This window comes from Castor canadensis, chromosome 11 (assembly GCF_047511655.1).
Source record: "Castor canadensis chromosome 11, mCasCan1.hap1v2, whole genome shotgun sequence".
NCBI lineage: Eukaryota > Metazoa > Chordata > Mammalia > Rodentia > Castoridae > Castor > Castor canadensis.
The window spans coordinates 57,709,402-57,729,644 of NC_133396.1; the positions used below are offsets into that span (position 1 = coordinate 57,709,402).

At 42.9% G+C, this 20,243-nt stretch overlaps 1 protein-coding gene across 1 annotated transcript in view; it reads left to right on the forward strand.

The window, feature by feature from the left end:
* Cox10 (cytochrome c oxidase assembly factor heme A:farnesyltransferase COX10) overlaps positions 1 to 20,243 on the forward strand; it is a 130,984-nt gene that overhangs the window by 102,708 nt on the left and 8,033 nt on the right. The window contains exon 6 of the mRNA XM_074046867.1: positions 11,707 to 11,939. Within this exon, the coding sequence (XP_073902968.1) occupies positions 11,707 to 11,939 (233 nt within the window). The remainder of the gene's footprint in view (positions 1 to 11,706; positions 11,940 to 20,243) is intronic.

A 20,243-nucleotide genomic window follows, 5' to 3' on the forward strand; every position in this document is an offset into this window, starting at 1 on the left:
AAGCGTGGTGTACTCACCTGTAATCTTAATACCTGGGAGGCTGAGGCAGGAGGATCATGAGTGTGAAGCCACCATGAGCTACATAGCAAGACTCCATCTCAAATTATTTATTTATTTGTTTGTTTATTTATTTATTTATTAAATGCAAATTCAAGGGCTGGCAGTGTCGCTTAGCATGTGTGTGCCCCTGTGTTTCATCACCAGCACCAAAAGAAAGTTAGAAAGTGAGCCAATTCCTTTATGTCTGTGGTATCACTTATATATATATATATATTTTTTTTTTTAATTGATTGATTGTTGTACTCTCCTTAGGAACATACTGCTCTTCCTGTTTTCCTCCCTAGTAGAAAGCAAAGTTCTCCTTAAGATAACATGGCTAAATTCATCCTAAAACTTGCAGAGACACAGAAGTTATTCGTTACTCTGATGGTCTATTCCAGGGAATAGACAGACCATTGTCGTCTCACAATAATTGTAGGTGGTTAATAGAAACATCCTCTGAAGCTTCCATTTACCAAATAGAATTTCTGTGGAAACACTTGACCCCATGGCTCTCTGCTTTCTTTCACATCATCTCTGGGACTGTTATGGTAGAATTATCAGTCTTTAATTGCTCTGGGGCAACTGATGAATTTGAGTCCACTCAAATTCATCACATCACTCAGGAAGCATCCCAGATGCACATGGATGAGCCCACAGCTAAAGAGCTATTTGGCTAAAGAGCTCTTAGCATCTGCATCAGAGGAGGTCTGGAAAGAAGTGCTCCAGTGGGTCATAATGGAGCTGTCTTAACCTCTGCTATCAGCTCCTCACCGTAGACTTCAACCCTGTGAACTTGGAGCCAAACCACCACATCTGTTCCCCTAGGGCTACAGATGTGAATGTGGCCACATCCCAGCTGGAGGAATCTGTGGCTTCAAGTACTCTGACCACACATGTTGGTAAGTGGTAGGCAAAGTCAAGAAGTGGTTGAACTCTGTCCACCTAAGGCTGTGTGTCTCCTTGGCTGTTCCTGATGGAATAAAATGAACTTAGTAGTTTCAAGGTAGCCTGCAGGGGGTTCAGAAGAGGAGAATTGGTTGTATATCTATCTACAATATTTCTTTCCAAGATATACCTCAGTTCTCTTGGGGGAGAAGACCAAGTACTTTTGCACAGCAGATTAGAGCTACCAGTATCTGACATCTACTTTTGGAAGTTGTTGGAGACCTCTGGAACCCATTTCCACCTCATGGTCTTCCAGGCTCTAGAGACCACCTCTCCTGAAAGCAGGCTATTCAGTTCAGACCCTCCCAGGACTTTTTCCAACAGTGGATCCTTCTCTTCTAGCTTTGATGGGTTGGTCTTTTCTCTTAGCCAGAAGTCCATTAAATCCACTGCTTTGTACAGTTACTCTGCTGTTTCTCCTCTTCTGGAAAGAGTGGCCCACTTGTACTTCCTAGTTATAGTTTAGCTCCACCCTTACTATTCATTACTGCTTTTCTCAGTACTTCATTTCTCTCTCTCTCTCTCTCCATATTGGCTCTTCTCATCCCTCTTTCCCTTAAATTGACTCATCACCAAAATGGCAACCTCGACCTTAGCCCCCAAGGTGTTCCAGCAGGGTTCTTTGTCCAAGTCCAAGGCTTTGGGAGAGAAAATTTGATTTTCCAGGTGTGAACCTGACTGATATTTCATCCCAAGTCCAGGCCCCTGGGATAGGGGAGGTATGCAGGGAACAATTAGCATTAGTAGTGGGGATGGGATACCTAAGGCTGCCCCTTCCAGGGCACTTTGTAACTTTCTAGCTAGAATCCACTTCTCCCACCCTCAGAAAACACACTTATGTCAAATTCTTTCTGCGTTCTGTAGTCAAAATTTAGAGAAGAGAGTCTCTCTCTCTTTTTTTTTTTTTTTTTTTTGGTGCTGGGATTTGAACTCGGGGTCTATACCTTGAGCCACTCTACCAGCCCCTTTTTGTGATGGGTTTTTCAAGATATTTGCCCAGGCTACTTCAAACCTCGATCCTCCTGATCTCTGCCTCCTGAGTAGCTAGGATTATAGGCTTAGTCACTGGCCAAGAAGACAGTCTTTGATGTAGTATTTTCTAAGTCTTCTATTTTGCCTCCTCTGTGGAGGCCTGCATATTTCTCGTTCTCCTCAGTTTGGCAGGCTCTTCTCTAGGACGGTTTCAAAGCTGGAATTTTCCAGCTTGGGATGTAGCTCAGTGATAGAGCTTTTGCCTATATGCACAAGATCCTGGGTTCCATCCTAGTACCACAAGGAGAAAAAAAAAAGTTGTAATTTTCTTTTCTGTTTTCCTTGTTTTCTGAGAAGACAGAGGGAGCAGATAATTTCAATCTTGTGGTCTCCCAACTTAAATTTCTAATGTGCCTTCCACATGTGTTTTTAAAAGTAATACCCTTTTCCTGGTCTATCCTAATTAAAATTTGTCATTCTTAAGAATGACAAAGTCAAATGTTTCTCCAAAATATTTTAGGATTCAGTAATTCCCCCTCTTTTTTTCAACTTGGTTATCTGCAGTGTTACCAGCACTGTCACTTTTGTTTTTGTAATGCACAAAGCTTTATGATCTGGATGAAAAAAAAAATTAGTCAGATGCACAGAATGCTTACCAGACAGGGCAGGGCGACCCATAAATCTGTGTTGAATGAAATGAGTAAATTGGTACAAACAAGAAGGTCTCTGGGAGGTCAAAGAAGATACAAGTGGATACAAACGCTTCCTGTAAAAGGGAAACCTGGACTGGGCCTTTCTTGTTACTTTGAAAGACATCTGTATTTTGATTGCCTCTCCTTTGAATTTTCCATTTTCCACCTTGGTGATGCTGACAGGGAAATAATACATGTCAGCAGTAGTTTTTCCAACTTAATGGATCAGATGAGAATGATCCATAACTTGGAAGGTTTAGGTGTGGGCTGTAAGCAGGAGAGATTGCACGATAAGAGCAGAGCGAAAGGTTATTTAGAGAGGATAAATTAAAACACTTGGAGTTGAGGTCAGCCAATACCTGGTTTTACAATGAATGATGAAGGTTGAGTTTTAGAAATGGAATGAATGGACTGTTTAGTTGGCATTATTAACTTAAAGAGCAGGGTTTAGCTTAAGTATTACAGGGACTTACAGGAGACATTTTTCAAATTTACTGAAGGTTTTACCAGTAAGCACTTAAGCAAATGTAAACATTTGTGGGCTGGAGGGGAGCTGTGAATATTATTCATCACCTATTCACGCTGGTCTGGCCACTGGTGCTCACCTGGGCCGGGCAAAAGCTCTGCACAGTGTCTAAGGATTGTTATGCTCAGCGTCTTGGTGTGTATATATTGCTAATGTAATAAGAACATAAACATTTTATAAGGATAGAAATTTCCTTTTTTAAAAAATGTTAACCAATGATTTGAACTGGCAGGGGGAACAAATTTGGTTTCGACATGAAAATTTGTCCTTGAAATAAAATTGTCTGGTGCCGGTGGCTCACGCCTTGTAACCCTAGGTACTTAGGAGGCAGAGATCAGGAGGATCATGGTTCAAAGCCAGTCTGGGGAAAATAGTTCATGAGACCCTATCTCAAAAAAAAAAAAAAAAAATCACAAAAATGGGCTGGCGGAGTGGCTCAAGGTGTCAGCCCTGAGTTCAAACCCCAGTATTGCAAAAAAAAAAAAATAATAAAATAATTCAGAATTATGAGTCATAGTATGAAGAGTCAACAGAAAGTCTCTGTACAGATCACCCTGCGCAGTTACTGCACTGTGAATGAGAGGAACACAGATTCTCTGGAAGTCACTCTCTGCTCACACTCTTCAGTTGTGAACATTTGTTGACAGCAGTCTTACCAATGGAGGATTTTTCAATTCCCATGTCTCTTTTTGAAAATAAGAATATTTTGATTGGTGTATATCAGTTGTACATAGTAAGGAGTTTCATTATGAAATTTCCATGCATCCTTTCAATGTACTTTTATCCTGTTCACCCGCCATTGCTCCCTCTTATTCCCCCACCCCTTTTCCCTTTCCCTTTGGCCTCTCTGGAAGCCCCTCCTCTGTTTTTATGACCTTGTTTTTGTTTTTATTTTTCTCCCCAAACTTCCACAAATGAGAATAAACATGTAATAATTGTCTTTGGGGACTGGTGTATTTCACTTACCATGATGATATCCAGTTCCATCCATTATCCAGCATATGATACAATCCATGTCCCTTTCTTATAATCAAAAAATGTCCAGATATTCTAATACAGGAGACCCTTGGTATCACAGGAGGCCTCAGTTGAGGAAAAGCCATGAGTGCTCAGGAAGCACAGAGTTTGAACACAACTGATGATAACACGACTGACAGATTCTCCACACCAGCTGAGCTGATCATGCACAAGTGGGATTTTTTTAAAATGCACTTGGTCAAAACCACACGTAACAGATCTGTGTGCAAGGCAGGTTTACTGTACACGTGCCTATGAAGGGATGACCATTGTATCATAATAACAGTGTGCTGCGTTTCTGTGGGCACTTGTAAAATACATCAGAGTAGCAGACACTTACTAATAATCTAGGTTCATGTAGTCTAGTGTCCCTCGCTTTGATTCCTCTCTTGTTAAAGAAGACTGTGAAGAGACTGGACACAGCCAAATGCTACTCCCATCAGCTGGACTGGGGAGTGGTAACCTTAGGACAGTGTTGTCTTGCATGATTTGTAAGAGTTCATTTGGGTACCAATTTTAGGGACAGAGAATGTGGCATAGGGAATGCAAACACGGCAGCAGATCATGTCTGCATAAGGACTGAGAAATGCTGTGGGAGCCCTGAACAGATAAGAGACCACTATGTGGAGGGTCAGGAAGGCGAGAAGGGTAAGGAAAAATGTTCTTGGAGTTGTTTTGATATTGTTTAGGTTGTTCTCAGACTCAAACCCAGGGCCCTGTATATGCTAGACAAGTGCTCTTACACAATGTCTCTGTGAGTCTTAGAGGACGAGAAAGAATTTGATCTTACATGAGAGGGAGAGAAATATTGGAGAGGGGCAGGGGAATGAATTTTAGAGCAAAGAAGCAGCCTGCACAGTCAAGTCCACACTTTCTTCTGGGAGTTCAGACTCAGTCCTAAAGAAGGTGTTTTTCTTAGGCCTGCTGGGCTTTGCCTACAGTTTGCATTGGTTTGCCAACATGTGAAAATAAAGTGTTCATATCACTTTATTTTCACATTCTTGCTTATTCTCACTGTGCTCTGCCAGCCAGATCTGAGGAGCAGTTCCCAGAGTCCCCACTGCTTTTTTATTTCAAGTAGGTTTCTTCACTCCCTCCTATTGCCAGCCTGGTCCCTGGAGATAACTGTGATTCCAAACACTGTCCTTGGGCCTCAGGCTGCAGGGGAGGTGAGAAAATGCAGTTAGAAGGAAGCGCCACATCTCCAGACAGCCACACACGCAGCTCTCAGGTAGTCTCCAAAACGGTAGGGGTGGATAGTTTTATGTCCCAGCTTTGCTTTTATAAGTTGTGTTTTATTAAGGCTTTGCGAAGACTCTTTAAAATTCATTGACTCTATTTTGTGTAGGTGAACAAAGCTGCTTTTTTTATAGTCCTATAAATTACAACCTGGGAGGAGGGTCAGAAAATTAAACCATGTGGCTCAACTAGGAGAAAGAAAAGTATGTCTCCCATGTGCCCTGCACTGGGTATTGTGGGCTGAGGAAGAATGGGGTGACCCAGCGTGGGGAGTCCGTGCCCTCAAGTGTTCTGAGAAATAGATTAAGAGATTGGAATACTATGCTGGAAACGGATTTTCCTGGATGGGATCAAAGGGTGGAAACCACCTCTGTCTGGAATCCCAGAGTGTATGCAAGTATCTTTTCCTGCCTGCGAGTCTCATAGGCCAGCAATGGGTAATGTTGATTTCGGTGTTTTGTTTATCTGTTCTTTCTTAGAGTGATCTTTCTTATCTTCCTCCTAGGAGTCTTTCAGTTCATTTTCAGAAGCTCATCTAGCTCAGATCTGCTTCCTTTTCTTTCCTAAAAAAAAAAAAAAAAAAAGGGCTTTAGTATACCACATCTCCATGTCCTGAATCTAGTCAATAATAAATAAAAATACTTGCTTATTGCATTTCTTGCTCTTAGTTATGTTTTAAGTTTTAATTTTCTTTTAAAATAGGTTTTGTGTCTTCATTTTCTTTAAGTTCTGAATTTACATCAATCCTCTGCTACTTTATAGTAGCTATAACTTGAGACTTGTTCAGAAATTGGAAACGCCTAATAAGATTCTGGGGAGACATTTTCAGAATAGTTATCAGTGGAGACATTCGCAAAAACTCATTTCAAAGCTCAAATGTGGGATTTATGCAGGAAATTAAAGTTAAATTGTCTTGGTTTGATTAAGGTTTGGGGTTTTCTTTTGTTTTTAAAGAAAGGAAATTTTATTTTGTAATTTAAAAATCATTTATTCAGGAAGAATGACTGAGAAGTATGAGATTAATTTTTGTATAAACCAATTACCTGCAGAGTTCCTTAAAATATAAAGCTTTCTTGATTTAGTATAACATTTCATAGACCTCCTGACACATTACTTAAACAGAAAGGCCACATTTCTCCAGGAAGTTATTTAAAAGTCAGGTAATTTAAATTACATTTGGTAAGTGCAATGAATAGACATCAAATTAAAACTTGTATTTCTCTTTGTTCAAATGTCTATAGAAAATTCTACTTTGGTAGAACTACGTAAGGACTAGTATTTAGTAAACAAAGCAATGTTATATTTTAAGGGGGGAATATAATTTCTAGAAATGTGCTGATAAGTCCCCCCACTCTTGGTCTATTAGTTTCTTTTCTACAGTAGCCTTGGGCAGAAAAGGCAGGCATACAAAGATTCCATGCAATAATGCTCAGTGAAAAGATAGCTAATTTAAAATGTAATTGAGTTTTGTGTATGCATTTTGAAACGAGTCACTATTCAACCCTCAGCATGACCTATGACCTATGACCTATGTACTTGAGTGAGTACATGATCATAAAAGAATTTGTTCAGCTCAAGAAAACCACTAGGTCACACAGCTAGATGAAGTAGACCATCTCCCTTTCCCATGATCTTGTTATTGAGTCTTTTTACCTCAGTGGGTTTGACTGGAGTTTAGTCTTGCTGCAGAAAGAACCCCCAAACTTTAACTCCTTACTTTACGGTTGAGGGAATTAAGGACCAAAAAGGTCCTTTTACACAGCTGCTTAGGACCAGAGCCAGAACTAGAACCCAGACCAGCTGATTCCTGGTCATCATGCTTAGTTATACTGCCATTAGGAAACTAGAATACAATAACAATACTGAAAAAAAATACTAAAACATTGTTATGAACATAGTACTTCAAACCCAATTACCCATGACCTGAATTAACAGTTAGCTATCAATGCTTGCTTCATCTCACCCAAGGACTTCTAATAGTTCAAACACACGCAGCTGTGTGACAGATGAAGTCCAAGTAGATGTGCAGAGAGGTCAAGGGGCATTCTGTAGCTCTGCTGGTGGTACAGAGCTAGTTCACAGCCCAGGGTTCTTTCCACTGGACCATGTCAGCAGACATAGATCAAAAGACAGCTGAAAGTGGGCGGCCTACACTAGCCAGCCACGGGCAGAGTGCAGAAGCTTCTGTGTGTTCAGCAAATGGGGCTTGGCCCTATGGGGACCAACATTACATTGGTAATGGTGTGCAGTGCTTCTCAAACCGTAGCAGCCTCCTGGATTCCTAAAAGTTCCCAGATGATGCTGGAACTGCTGGTCCACAAACCATGCTTAGAACCACAGTGTGGAGGGCCTTCCCAAAAGTTCCACCAAGGCCTTTCCCCTGGGGTGGCTCTGAGCCCACAAAAGCCCAAAGAGGCTTGCTTAGCCTTTCTCCTCCTCCTCCTCCCTCTGCAAGTCAGGTGGTAGAGTAGCACTCAAAAGAGAAGTGAACTGCTAAATAATTTGAAGGATAAAAAAAGCAAACAGACTAAGAAAAAGGAAGGGGGCAAGGGTGGATATAAAAAAATAAGGTTTTAGTCCAGGCATGGTGGTACACACCTGTAATCCCAACATTTGGGAGGTTGAGGCAGGAGGACTGGTTGTTTTTGAGTCACGGTCTTACTAACTTTTGCCCAGGCTGGCCTTGAACAGCAGTCCTCTTATCTCTGCCTCCTGAGATAGCTGGAATTACAGGCATGCACTACCACACCCAGCCCTCTTTGTTTTTTAGCATAGATTAATAGTACAAAGGGGTTTCATTGTAGCATTTCCATATATATACACCAGTGTACCTTGATCATATCCACCCCTTTATTCTTATTCTCTCCCCTTTTTTGTGTAATAATGGATTTCATTATACTATTTTAATACATGCATATATTGTACTTGGATCATATTCATCCCCTCCATAAAATCCCTCTAAAGTATGTATATCAACAGCCAGGTGTGGTGACTCACACTGTAATCCCAGCACTTGAGAGGCTGAGGCAAGACTAGAACTTCAGGGTCAGCAGGATTACATAGTGAGACCAACATCTCCAAAAAGTGACAAACAACAAGTGCATATCATCTTGCTTAGCAGTTTCACATCTAGAAATATATCCTCAGAATTTGTCTTAGTTGTACATAAGAAATTAATTCCAACATTATTTCTAATTTTTTTAAAAAGGAAAAATACTAAATACCTGAAAAGAGTATGTTGCGACCAGGCCACTGTGCAGCAATCTGTCATGGTGATACAAAAGAAATACTTAGCGGCATGAGGAAGTTCTCAAGACATTGAAGTAAAACAAGTGACAACCACAGTCACATCTCTCAGTTATCTATAAAATAAGGTAGCTAAGGTATCTGTAAAAGGCTAGAGAGTAAAGCAGTGTGTTTCTTTGAATAAGTGAGAATTCTTCTTTATGGTTTTTATAGTTACAAATACTGTGACTTGAGCGTGTTGCATTTCTAGTAAGAGTGTTAATGGAAGTGGAGCCTCTGTCCTTCACAGAGAAAGCTTGGAAATCCCTTCACTCAGGCACTCTTTGCTGGGTATTGACAATGACATGGCTCATTGTTTGTTGACATGCTTGCCAGCCTATCCAGTTTTTCATTCGTGCCCCCTGAGCACATGGACTTAAACACCAAAATGGAGCCTTCTGACATTCTGTGATTCTAATACAGGTCAGCAGTTTCCACACCAAATGGCCTATCTCAAGAAATTAAACTCATGTGTGCTTTTCTAAAAGGGCTTTTCATAATGCTAATACCTTTGAATCCAGCTGGCTTGCACAGACCTTGGAGAAGAAATGAGCAACCTTTTTTTTTTTTTCAGGAAAAATGAAACTGTTTATGAGCCACATTTTTCTCCCACCCGAAATAAAGCTAGCTTTTTAGGCTCCCATGGGGGGAAAAATTGTTCTTATAAGCTGTAAACTGCCTTATTGAAAGAAGAACTGCTTTTTAGCCATCTGAATTCTTCATAGGCACATGTGAGCTAACAACACAGAGGCATCTTCTTAATACTTCATCTGGAAATCATGTTGTATGCTATGCTGGGAAGTCAGGCAGTTCCAGGTCACATGATGCATGTCATTGCCACAGAGAAATGTCTTTCAGGAATAGAATTGAGAGGCAAGGCAAGTAGGCAGTTGCAGGATGGAGGAAATACAGACTGTGTGTGTGTGTGTGTGTGTGTGTGTGTGTGTGTGTGTGTGTGTGTGTGTATGTATGTACCCCATTCCTTTGGGATCTTTGACTTTGAAAGGCTTGAAGGCTAGAGGAGTCTTATCTTAGGGGAAATATGAACAAAGTAATTTATTTGAGAATGCATGAAATCAATAGACAGTAGATAAAAGAGAAACAGATTAGGGAGGAAATTAAATAAGAGTAAAACTGGAGTTTATCTTTTAAAACCAGAAGACAGCCTGTGCTCCTGAAATGGGAGAAAGGTAGGGAATGAATCTGAGGGCATATGTGGCTGTTGTGTAAGAAGGAGGGACATCTGTTGATGATGCTGGGAGGGAGAGTGGAGCCAGAGTCTTCAAGGTGGGAGGCAAGTGCAAGGCCATGCTAAGTGAGAAGGATGGAAGTGAACTCTAGTCAGGTGCCAACACTGTTAAATCATTCTCTTGGAATGGAGTGATTGCTATGAGAGCCTTTCCTAGCAGGAACAGGGACAGTAGGTCACAGAAACAGGAATCATCTAGGAAGGAGTGGTGGGAGGACATGACTGAGGTAGCAGATTGAGTGTTGTGGAAGTTCAGAAGTGGTAGTCCAGGAGGAGGTGGGTGGAGATTCATCCTCAGGGTTGAGCACACACTCCAGCCTCTTAGCTATAGGTTCTTCTGTAACAGAACCTTCTGTGCTTCCTCTTTTCATCAACACTCCCATTCTATTTGGTTCTGTCTTCCAGGCAGGGTGGCCACAGGCCTGGAGGGAAGAGTCAGCATCAGCTCAGATGAGAAGTAGGAGTAGAATTCCCCTTCCAGTCCCTTCCACCTCTCCTGTTCTATCACCCTTACATCACTTGCACCTGCTACCAGCTAAATCCTAATTTGTCGCCATTCCACAAGTCAGTCCTTTCTCAGGGGGGCAGTTTTACAGACCCACACCTCTCTCCTCGTGGAGCACTGCAGCCCTCTGCATAGAAGGGTATTTGCTCACATGTGTGTAGGTGGGGGACAGGTCGCCTCCCTCAAGCACTAACAGTTGCTGCAGAAAGCACCTGGGAGCTGCTCATCAGTTACTTCTTCCCATGGAGCACACTGAGCAGTCTGCAGGCAAGGGGATCACCAAACACTGCACAAATGTACCATCAGAAGTGGAGTAAGGCTTCTGCAGGGTTCTTAAGGGTTCTTAAGAAAGAATAATAAATGTGCCTAAAAGAATAAATGTGTATAGAATAAGTAGATCCAATTTGTCTATACTCAAGAAGTCTGTCATAAGAATCCACACAAAAATAAAAATGTGGGCCCCATTGAGAAACAGTCTTCAATCATTGTTACCATTGCAGAGCTTTAGTTGACAGTGTTGTTCTACACACATGACATTGGGTGACTCCTCTTGAAGATCCTGTACCTACAAACCCAGTTACGGCACTGGCAGTACACACCAGCCACCTGGTGTTTGCTGTTTTTGCAGCATTGGCACCACACTGAGCCTGTAATTTATGCCCCTGTTTTAATGATGGTACTCGCTGGGCCAAACCTAATGGTGATTAGGTAATGTTTTAAAATAAAGTATAAATAAATGGGTACAACTGCTTCCAGAATAGATAGTTTTTATCCAAATCTAGCAGTATTATGTTCTAAGTGTTTTGTTCCCAACACTTCCTTATTTAGCACTCACTATAGAATGGACCACTGTGAAAGTAGTGTTGTCTCTGTTAGTCCTCACATCTACCCAGTAAGGAAGAAAGAATGTAGAGATGATTGAAGTGAAGCCCAGAAGTCCTGCAGCCCAGAAGGTTCAGAACCCATGCTGGAATGCAGGCTTCCCTGCCTTGCACTATAAAATATGCTCCTCCCAGCTGACAAGCCAGGAGGGACAACCAGAGCCCTTATAAACACAGCCACTGCTTCCTCTAGGTTGCCTAGAGAGGCTTCCCTATAAGGAGGAAGACACAGCAGCACTGCCTCCCTCACTCCACTGGGTGCACAGGTTATTCACTCTGCATCAGCTTGCGTTCTAGGCAGCATGGCAGACTTGAGTGGGAAATGATTGCTCGGTGTTTCTGTTATCTTACAGCCCATTACTAGCGGTGTCCTTTGCCACTTGCTGTGCTGTCCCAGGAGTGGCCCTCCTGACCTGGGGAGTGAATCCACTTACAGGAGCCCTGGGAGTCTTCAACATTTTCCTATACACCTGCTGTTACACACCACTGAAAAGGATCAGCATTGCCAACACATGGGTTGGAGCCGTGGTTGGGGCCATCCCACCTGTCATGGGCTGGACAGCCGCGACTGGCAGCCTTGATGCTGGTGAGTATCTCCTGCAGCTTCTTCCAACAGACCATGGGCATGGGTACCAGAAGCAAGAACTCAGGGCTGTTCTGAGTAAGCGTGGGCACACACCAAAGGCTCTCCTATTCTGAGACACAGTTCATGGCTAGGTTCTATTTTATTCTATTTTATGCCAAGTCTTGTGGCACATGTTCTGAGTGGCAGTCTGGAATATCATGACCACAAAGCTAAAAAGAGCCCATGTCATCCTCACTTGTGGGTGGACGTGATACGCTGTCCCCTGCAGGGAGAGCCTGTGGGACAATCAGGAGGCAATGCTGCCTCAGCCTGTGATTACAGGAAAAGAGACCAAAAAAAGTCCCTGGAAACTGCTGAAAGCACAGATCAAGTTAGGACTGACTGGTTTGTTTGGGATGCCCAGTGCATGGAGAACAGTTATGGAACTGGCCTCTGGTCCCCTATCAAAGGATGTGACCTCACTGGCAAGTCTTCTTCCTTCCCCTTTCAGAACAGAGTTATTTTCCCCTCTTATGAAAGGACAGATTATTTTCATTAGTTTCTCATTTATTTTTATATGATTTGCTTAAATTGTTCATGCTGTCTACAATAAAACCATTGAAACATTTCCACATTTTTTGATGGTATGTCACAACTAAATGTGTGGGGTGAGAATAACTCATTTTTACCATCTGTAAGGGAAGTTTCACAGTCTAATTAGTCAAGTAATTAGTGTTTTTGACCGACACTTAGGAAGGAAGTGGTGAGGTTTCCTGCAATATATGTAAGTACATATTTTTCACATGAGAGATCAAAGGTAGTTGACGACAAACCGTTACCCTGTAAGCTGCATTTCTGAAACTTTTCATAAATGCTCATACACTCTGATTTGGCAAGCTTACAGATGTGATTACACCTTTTTACCATGATTGTCTCTTAGAACAGTTTTAATATCCTGTAAATGGTGGATTTTAATGAATCTACAAATACAATATTCCAAAACTTAGGTCTTGTTCACGTGTGAGAGAACAGCAGCAAGGTGCTGTTGAACAGAATGCTGCATAGGTCCCCCATCTCCCACACAGGGCTAAGGATGGTCTTTCCTCAGGGGAGGTACAGCCTCAGTGTGAGGGTAAATGGGTAGTCATCTTGGTCCCTTCTGTGCTGCCAGCGCAGAAGACTACACACAGGGTAATTTTAAAAGAAAAAGAAATTTATTTCTTGAAACCCAGCAAGATGTGTTATCATTCCATGGTGGAAGGGCAAGAGGGAGACAAGATAGATAGAGAGCACATGCTCACACATGAGTTCAGACTCACAGCCTAAGCCCTTGCATAAGCATTGAGTTATTCATAAGGGTAGAACCCTCCAAACCTAAACACCTCCCACTAAGCTCCACCTCCCTAAGTTTCTAACACATGCTTTTCAGAGACACATTTTAATCCATAGCAGCTGTTGTGTGTAGTGTGCTGGACCACAGTAAGAGCTCAAACCATGGTAGATAATGCTGCTGTTATTGTTCAGTAGTCCTCCTTCATCCAGCAGAGGCAACAACACAGATGAGGAAAGGCCTTGAGATTTTATTTGGTTTGCAAACTAAACAATTCATCATTGTTCCCCAGCTCTGCTCTGAAGACTGTGAAGTGCCTCTAAGCTTGGTGGCAAAGAGCACTGTGTCCATTAGTGGAGTCTGTCTTGGGTGAGGGAAGAGAGGGAGGAAGCATTGGTTTGGCATCCCTGGACTAGATGGTATCTTAGTCTTCACCCTGGTATGCCAGTTACATTCAAAGAGCATTCTGCATAGCATAGCCCTCCCCACTCCACCCACACTCCTCTTTGTTTCCACTTACAGCACCAATCTTGACTTGACCCAAACTCCTTCTCCCCCACAACTCAACTGTCCTCTTCCCTCCACTCCTCCTGTAAGCCTTTGTAGTAATTGCCTAGATAGTCAAGGTGGCGGCCATTGAAGAAAGTAAATGAATCCCTAGACTTGGATACAGTCTTCTCTTCTTCAAGGATGTAGCTCCACTGCAGCATTTGGCGAAAACCCTGGGTCCTGCCAGGAGTGCCTGAACCCTCATTAATTTCCTCAAACCTGAATAAAGGAACAAGGACTGAAAACCACCTTTCTGTCTGGAAAGTCCCAGACAGGGTCAGAGCCAGAGCCACCCTCTGAGGATCACAGCCTTAGGGAGAGATATCACAGGGGACAGATGAGGGTAGTCTAATCCAGGACCATAGCAAACTTGGTCACCACTGTTGTGTAGGGTCCTAGTGCCCAGGTCCTCACTGAGAGCCTGGGGCTCTTGTCACATCCCTGGCAATTTCCTTGTGGAGAGGGAAGTCTCTGCATAGATAGGCTAGTGTCTTTTGCAATAGTCCTCACTTAGGAGTATACCTGTAGGCAAAAGCCCTGTTTGGATTTGACCAAACTGTTAATAGTCATATTGAAAAGTGTTCAATAGAGTGTTTCTATAATTGAAATTTAATCATTGACATACAGCTCATTAACGATGGACAGCTAAGAGCCTTGTTTAGGTAGCAAATTGAAAATACACAGTTGTCTTGAGAAATGAGACCCTTTATTTAACTGAGCAGAACCTGGTATAAGACAAAAAAATTTGTATAATCACAAAGAGAGTTTCTCTAGGCAGTCTTTGACATTGGCTTCTACTATGTCTTTTTTCTTTAAATCTTAAAGATCTGCAGGGCACACAGTAACAACATGGTTTATTGGCCCCAGAATTTGAGTTTATCACAAACATAGTCATGTGTCTAAAGGCTTGTGAATTTTACAAGAATATTACTACTTTACATAGTGCAAAAACTGCTTCAGAAACGTTACAAAACGTGAATTTGATAGAGTAAACTTGAATAAACAGTGAATATTTTAGTGAACTGAATGACTGAATCGGTGAACAGGGATCTTCTCTTTTACAAACAACAGGATCTAAGAGGATGTATTTGAAAGATGTGCATTGCTTGGATTTTAGGAGCTGAGTTGAGTGTGGTATATGTGGCTTAGTCATCTTCTAGAACTGTACTGTCAAAGACAGCAGCCCCTAGTCACAGGTGTCTACTGAAATTTAAACCAAATAAACTCTACAATTCACTTCCACTGTCCCACTAACCATACTGCAGATGCTGAATGTCACCTGTAACTAGTGGCTTCCATATGGCAGCATAGAACTGGAACAGTTCTGTTATAGTTTGGATGTGAATATCCCCTAAAGGCTTATGTGTCCAAAGCTATAGCACTGTTGGGAGGTGGTGGAAACTTTAGGAGGTGGAGCTTAGTTGGAAAAAGTAGGCCGTTGGGGGTTGGGCCCTTGAGGTATATTGAGGCCCTGACCCCTTCTCCTTCTCTTTGCTTCCTGGCCCCTACGAGGTGAGCATCCTCCCTGCCACATGCTCCTGCTGCACCGTAGATCCAAATGCCACTGGGCCAGCCATGGACTGAAACCTCTGAAACCACAAGCCAAAATAAGTCTTTCCTCCTTTTAAGTTATCTAAGGTAATTTGTCCAGAGATGCAAAGCTGACTATCAAAATTTCCTTCATTGCAGAAAGTTCACTTGGAAAGTACTGCCTAGAAACAGTGATTGTTATCTTTCTGAAGCTGTGTTCCACCTGCCTTGCATGAATTTACTGTTTAAATAAGTCTCACTCTGTAAGCCTGTATCTGTGGTCTCACTAAATCAAACACCCTGGTTATGGTTGCACATCCACATCACCTGGAGTGCTGCTAAAAAGACTAGTGGGCTGTGCTGCAGGGTTTCTGACCAGTAAGTCTTGCAGGGGAAGAGGGATTCCTGAGAATTTTTATCTAACAAATTCCCAGATGATGCTGATAACTGCTGATGTAGGAACCACACTTTAAATCTCTGCAAACACAGAACCAGAAAGAGCTCCAGCATGAAAACACCTTGGAAATACCTAGAGATTGGGGGTAAAGACCATGGGAAAATGCTGTTATGGCAGATGTACTGAGGTATCACTTTCATTAACCACAGAGATTAGGTCTTTCATCTAGGTTCTTATGGGATGTGTGTGGCTAGAAAGAGCCTTTCTGAAGTAAAAAGGGCCAAAAACCATTTCTTCCTTCTGTAGTCCTCCAAACCATTTAATCTTTGAACTTTCACAGACTGATCACTTTGGAAGGTCCCTGAAACACTGTAGGGAGCTGGGAGTTGGAAGGTGAGGCAGGTAGAGATGAAAGGAAGCCAGAATGGCCGGGAGAACACCCACCCAGCTGCCCAGCCCAGACTGGGTGGGAGCTGCGGGGTTACCACCTTCACAAACCCATCCCTATAACTGCTTCATTGAGGACCTTCTGTGTGCTTGGCATTGAGAGACAGAGAAATGACTGAAACCCACTCCCTGTCCTCATGGAAACCATGTCTTAGTATCTTCTGAGAGAGGCAGGCAGGCAGTGAAATAATTAAGTGCTTGAAGAGCTTTAGCAGGGTGTCCTTGAGACCGTGGGCTCTCCTCACCCTCCCAAGTGCATCCAAGAAGATTTCGGGGGTGAATGAGTGTAAAGTAAGTCATGACCAGTTGACTGGAGGAGGGAGTGTACATTCCAGGAGTAAGGAGCACGCACAACAGCTTATTGGCCAGTGAGCCAGCGCAATGCAGTGTGGAGCAGGGATGTGATCTAAGATGAGCTTCCCGCCTGGGAATCCATACAGCCCTCAGAGACAATAAAGGCCTGTTGTCACTTGAAGCAGGAAAGCAGCAGGGTTGTACTTTCCTGATTATTTAACTAGCGCTGTGCAGCAGGCTCTCTGGTGTTTCTGGACAAGCAGTTTCCAAAGCCCTTTATTGTCCTCCCAGGCCCAGTGCTTTCTCCCACCTCCCACCCCTGCCTCCTCCATACTTCCCGCCCCTCTTACTAGGGTTCTGCCCATCATAGACTTGCCTCCACCCCTGCCCTCTGCCCTCCATACTCAAAATTTCACCTTTTAAGTATTTAGTGAAGGATCATCCTTGGAAAGAACAACTTACTAACACCAACAAACCTCCAAGTGGGGGGGGTGGATAAAGGGATTCAGATTGGACTGAATATAACCCACTCCTTTGCCTGCCCAAGGGACCAGTACATGAAATAACCAGCACCAACATGTTAGCGATCTTGACCGTGCCCACCTTTGCAAAATCCTCTGCTGGAGCTCGGAAGATGGTAGTCAGGATTGGAGAGGAACAGCTTGGGGGCCGATGTATGAAGTGGAGATCCTACAGCCATGAGTATGAAAGGCTCTGCCCTTATGGAACTGTCTGGCTGAGAGACCTGCATGAAGCTGACAGTTATAAAAAGTGTTGTGGAGATAGGGAGTGTAATGTTCCAGAGGGCCTTGTTTCTCTTCTGGGCCTCTGGATCTTCCTGTAGTTTTGGTGGTGAGTGGAGAGATAGGTGAAGTACTCCAGAAGGCCTTGAGCACTGAAGATGTTAGCCCATGGGATTCTGATTTTTTTTTTCCCATAGATTTTATTTATTTATTTTCAAATCAGATCGTGCAAAAGAACTTGTGTTGTTTTCCATGCCTCTGTGGGTTGGGTCCCTTGCAGGCACTGAGTCTTCCCCTTGTGAGTTGTTCAGCACAAGGTAAATTGAGATAGGATTGGGGGCAGTGAGGAAAATTAAGCAGAATAGCAGATGGAAATTGTAAAAGCTAAACAAATGTCAGTGGTCTTGATACTTGCTAGTTTATGATTGCACAGAGAAGTGTAAATAGCTCAGCTTTTCTCCCAGCCTGTAGTGCCAACAGCATTGTCTCTGACTGTCACATCAAGGCAGCAAGGGCTCTACAGCACACTTCTGTGCACAGGAAATGCCTTTATTTTCCAAAGCACTTCTGTCTATAAAGGGAGTCATTATCATGGGACTTTACCTGTGTCCATTTTTCTGAGCCTCACAGGCAGGCTTTTCCTCCACCTGCCTAATTATCTTGCCTTTTATTGTATTAATTTTTTTGAAAGCTTACGAACTGTTAGCTGGAAACATTAAAAATGCTTGCCTACTAGAACTCAGGAAGGCAGAGCTAGAGGGCTGTTTGTGGTTCCTGGTGGAGCCAGCTTGTTTTAGAAACTGAGTTTGATTCTGCACGCAAGGGACCAGGGGACAGCAGTGACAAAAGTGACCTGCTAGAGCCCTGGTGAAGGAGTCCATTCTGAAAGGGGGGGGGGGTGACAGAGATAAGTGCCTGGCAGCTGACATTCCAGCCCCAAGCGGGCCTGGAGCCACACGCATTAGGCCTCTCAACAGTGTTTATCTCCAGAGACTATTTTGTTTATCTCAGGCTTCACTGAAATTCCCTTCCCCCTCCTCCTGGCTAAAGCCACCTCTTTTTCCATCACCCCACCCCCTTACATAGAAGTGCCCAGATTCTTTTTGTTATTTTTCCAAAATTTGAATAAATGCCGAGTCTTGGGAATATCTTTGGAGTTAAGCATGGACCTCCATGAGGACCATCTTGTAGAGTTCATTTGACAGTTGTCTTTGGTTTCTAATTCAGATGCAGTGTGGTAAACATTAATTTTGCCAGCCAACATTCAGTTACGAATGAGGACTTAGAAATGGGTTCTTATCAGGAAATGACATTTGGCAGATGGATGGTTTTAGCAACAAAAAGAGAATGAGTTTTTTTAACCTCAGCTAGTAAACTACAAAATGTTAAATACTGTTTCACTTTATTTACCTCCTTTAGTCCCAGATGAGAAAATAGAGTCAAACGGGAAATTATTCACCCATTCAGTCAACAAATATTTATGGAGGGCTTATAAATGCCAGGTACTGTTTAACTCAAGCACACTTAAAGATTTCCTTCAAAATACGTCCTCAGTTTGAAATCAGACTCGAAAATGAGTGTCTGTTCATGTATGAGTCTTTACTATAACTAGCCTTAGAGTGCCAGCTTAATTAAAATAAACGACACCTTTAAAGACAAGATACTTTTGTGCAAACATTAGCAAACAATATTTAGAGCCCTATATTTTATCCAAAGACAAAATAAATAAATAATGTATTTTGCTGGACCCAAGGTTGGTGTTATAATTGGAGGCAAGCTTTGGTACTAAGTGTCAGCTCTTGTCTATCCTGCTTTGTTGATGCGACTGATCTCAAACTTTTTGGGCACGAGGCCAAGTACCTCCCAGGTAAGATGATAGATGATGACTCTGCTGGGGCAGCCTCTGACAGACACAGGACCTGGCACATAGTGCACATTAACTCTCAAATTAACTCTGGCCAGTGATGAAGTCAGCGTTTGGGGGATAAAGACAGAAGACCTCTCAGTGTGAACTAAGGGAGTACGGAGCATTTGAGCTTCTGAGAAAATCCATGGGGGCTTGAAACTCCCTTCTGGGGAAATGGTGAAAGAAGGGAGCCCCTATTTCAGGATCAGAGTTTTGTGTTTCCCGTACTCCATCGTTTTTCTCCCCTCCCCCATGTCTCTCTGGTGAATGGTGGGACATGAACAAGGTGAGGGGTACCAGTGCCTCCACACCCCCGCACAGAGCCTCTTCATTATTCCCAAGGAGTTCTTCAAGGGCAAGCAGCTATTGCCCACTCTTTCCCATTTTCAGAGGACTTTTAATCTTGCCTTTTGTCTCCTGTACAGTTGATAAACTGGCCCCACATCCTCTTCCTTTTATTTGCAGTGCCATAGAAGTCTATTGCACTGTTGAGGCTGATCTGTTTCACAAGCTCCTTTGTGTTAACCCTCAAAAGAAAGGCTTTGAAATCTGTGACCACGAAGCTCTGGGTTTGGCTCTGCTTCCCCAGTTAGCTGCCAATTTATATAACCACGTAACCCTGAAAGCCCAAGTATGACCAGCCATGGGACAGATGAACTATGCAGGGCCACGTTTAGAGTGGAGCCTATTGTACCAGGGAAGTACAATAGGTATTGCAGGGAAAGACCTCTGCAACCCAACACCAAGGGTCACTGCAGCTGGGTTTTTTTATCCTTTCCTAGGCCATGCTTCCATGGTGAATGACAATGAATGAGTTTTCACAGAGGTGGGAAGGTACCCAGTAGGCAGTCAAGAGAAAGCAAGCTGAAACTATTGAACTAACAGCATTCCAAAAAGAATTTTCCTTGGAAGAGCCCATACAGAGAGAGCTCCAACTGCAAGATTTTTGTCTCATTCTGTTAGGACATTTGGCTGGAGTTGTCATCCTGTGGTTTATCAACAAAGTGATAGGTGTACACTGTATTTCTGTACTTAGAAAGAGGTGGAAATGAGTCTGCATGTTGTAGAAATTAGTGACACTTGTTTTGAAGAGAGTTGAAAAAGTCAGGAAGGCATTGGTGTATCTAAC